A 2,222-nucleotide genomic window follows, 5' to 3' on the forward strand; every position below is an offset into this window, starting at 1 on the left:
TCTTTTCTAAAGACAATTGTTTTGGCAAAATCATGATTCATTTCTTGGTTAATGAACCATTTGTAAGACCAACCGTCCTAACTATTCTTGGCAGATAAACGCATAAAAGGACACAAAAGAAACCTTAATTACCCAGCAGGGAGTCTAATTCTTCCTAATGACGGCAAGTAGAACTCAATGATGCATGACACGGCTCTGGTTCATTACTAGATTCTAAAATTGACATGCGAATAATAAGTTTTTCCGGGTTTAAAACCATGTGGAACTGCATTTAACGCAAGGACTGCTTCATTCCTTCGAGAGGTGAGCTTAAATGAAAATGGACCACGAAAAGATGGGTCCATATTTAGTGCCCAAACTGCACCCCATGTGTTCTCCATGCTTCTGAATTCTTTTGAACCATTTAGTCGTATTTCGACTGCATCAAGACCACCATCTCCGTCACAAAACTCTACTGCCATTGCGAACCAGTAAGGGTTCACCATTGGATCTATCTTGAAGGCGATTTTTGTTCTACCATAGTTGCATTTCACCCTGGATAGCCAAATTGAAATTGAAATGTAAGACACATGTCATAAAACATTAGATTAAAGGTTTGCTTATTCTATGCACCTTCGATATTGAATGTTAACAACACCAAGATTACGTAGTTTATCAGCTTGCCCTGGACTTGACATTGCACCAAAAGCGGTTCCACTTAGATCAAAATGGAAGGGCACATTGTTACATGCGCCAGGGCACTCATCGGTTATGGTCACAAAAATAGGGTTCTTTGAGCAATATGGCTCTCGAGTGCATAAAACCTGACATATTAATCGTGATTACATATATGTAATTAGTCAATTGTAAATTTTAACTCTAGCTTCTGTACCTGATAACAAGTCCCACACCCTTTTCCTTTCAAAAACAATTTGGCATTTCCTGCTGCTATCATGGCTGAGAATGGAGCTGATTTAACATCATTAGCCCACCCACAAGCTCCTCCTGTGTAATCAAGATAGTACCGAAGTTATAGAGTCTCAATTGAACTAAAAGAAATGGTATTTTGGTGAAATGACAAACATAAACATGTACAAATAACAAGAAATAAATCACATACTCCTCTAATAATAATACCTTATGTGATTGAAATCATGTAATTAAAAAAAATTATCGAAAACATTTTCTTTTTTGAGGGGTCACCTTTTTTATATGTTTGGACCAATAGTGGTACCTATGTAGCTGTGCCTAAACGTGTATGTATATTGATATAAGCTTTTTTGTGTGTGTGTGTGTTAATGTAGGTGTATGTGCTTATCAATAAGTGGATATGTGTGTAAATATGCATGAATGTATAATGAACTCATTACATAAACAAATTTATATTGTCATGCATTACCACTTCCAGCGCCATCTCGATCTCCATACCATGTTGCTACAGCAGGTGCGAAGCGGCCTGGATTGCTTCTTTTAGCAAGGAGCGTGTGGTTAGAACACGTAGAGTAGTTTACAAGCAAATACATCAAAACCAAGATCAACCAAGATTTTTGAAGATTTGAGGCCATCTTATTGCTTGTATAACCGTAAAACAGTTCTGGATCGATAATGCTTCAAATGAATACCACTCCACTAATACTATAGAAACGAACCAAAACAATAAATTAAATCACTAGGGATAACCAAAGAGACTATCACTCAAATTGTTTTCTACAGACAACGAAGTTTCCATGCAAGTCACTGAAGTTAATGTTCTCTTTGTCCTTGTATATGTATGCCAAGTATGTGGCTTGTGGATATAATCAAATCTTCATGTGAAGATTTAATTAGTCAACAGCATATAAATAGGATCATTTTGTGGATACCAGTTAATTAAACCTCAATCAAATTGACTTTATCGAATTCCATATATTTTTGGCGCTCATGTAGGTCAAATCATCTACAATATAGGAGATTTATGAAAATTTTAGGAGCCAGTTGTTATTCCCCTACTGTAATTTGAGACAAACTAGAAGATTTAAAAAAAAATATTTTCAAAATTATGCTTATTATAAATTATTCTTCTATACTTCAAATGTCAAATAAATTAAACTAGAGAGGGTTATTGTGACGCCCTTCGTTTAGACATGCTACTGTAATTTGAAACATGCCAGTATACCATCTTTTCGCCCCCATATGTCAGGATCCATTAATACACGTAAGCTACAACAAAATTTAGCAGTCTATGTTTTTCATTTACACATTTA

At 35.5% G+C, this 2,222-nt stretch overlaps 1 protein-coding gene across 1 annotated transcript; it reads right to left on the reverse strand.

Moving 5' to 3' along the window:
* Window positions 1-206: 206 nt before the first annotated feature.
* On the reverse strand, window positions 207-1,544 carry LOC145127659 (expansin-B15-like). Its single transcript, XM_079062812.1, has 4 exons — window positions 1,379-1,544; window positions 872-984; window positions 613-803; window positions 207-534 (listed from the first exon to the last, which is right to left on the reverse strand). The coding sequence occupies exons 1-4, from the start codon at window positions 1,542-1,544 to the stop codon at window positions 207-209; spliced, it is 798 nt and encodes a 265-aa protein (XP_078918938.1).
* Window positions 1,545-2,222: the final 678 nt, after the last annotated feature.

Source organism: Lactuca virosa, chromosome 7 (genome assembly GCF_052849685.1).
Source record: "Lactuca virosa cultivar CGN04683 chromosome 7, Lactuca_virosa_CGN04683_v6, whole genome shotgun sequence".
In the NCBI taxonomy this organism is placed as follows: Eukaryota; Viridiplantae; Streptophyta; class Magnoliopsida; order Asterales; family Asteraceae; genus Lactuca; species Lactuca virosa.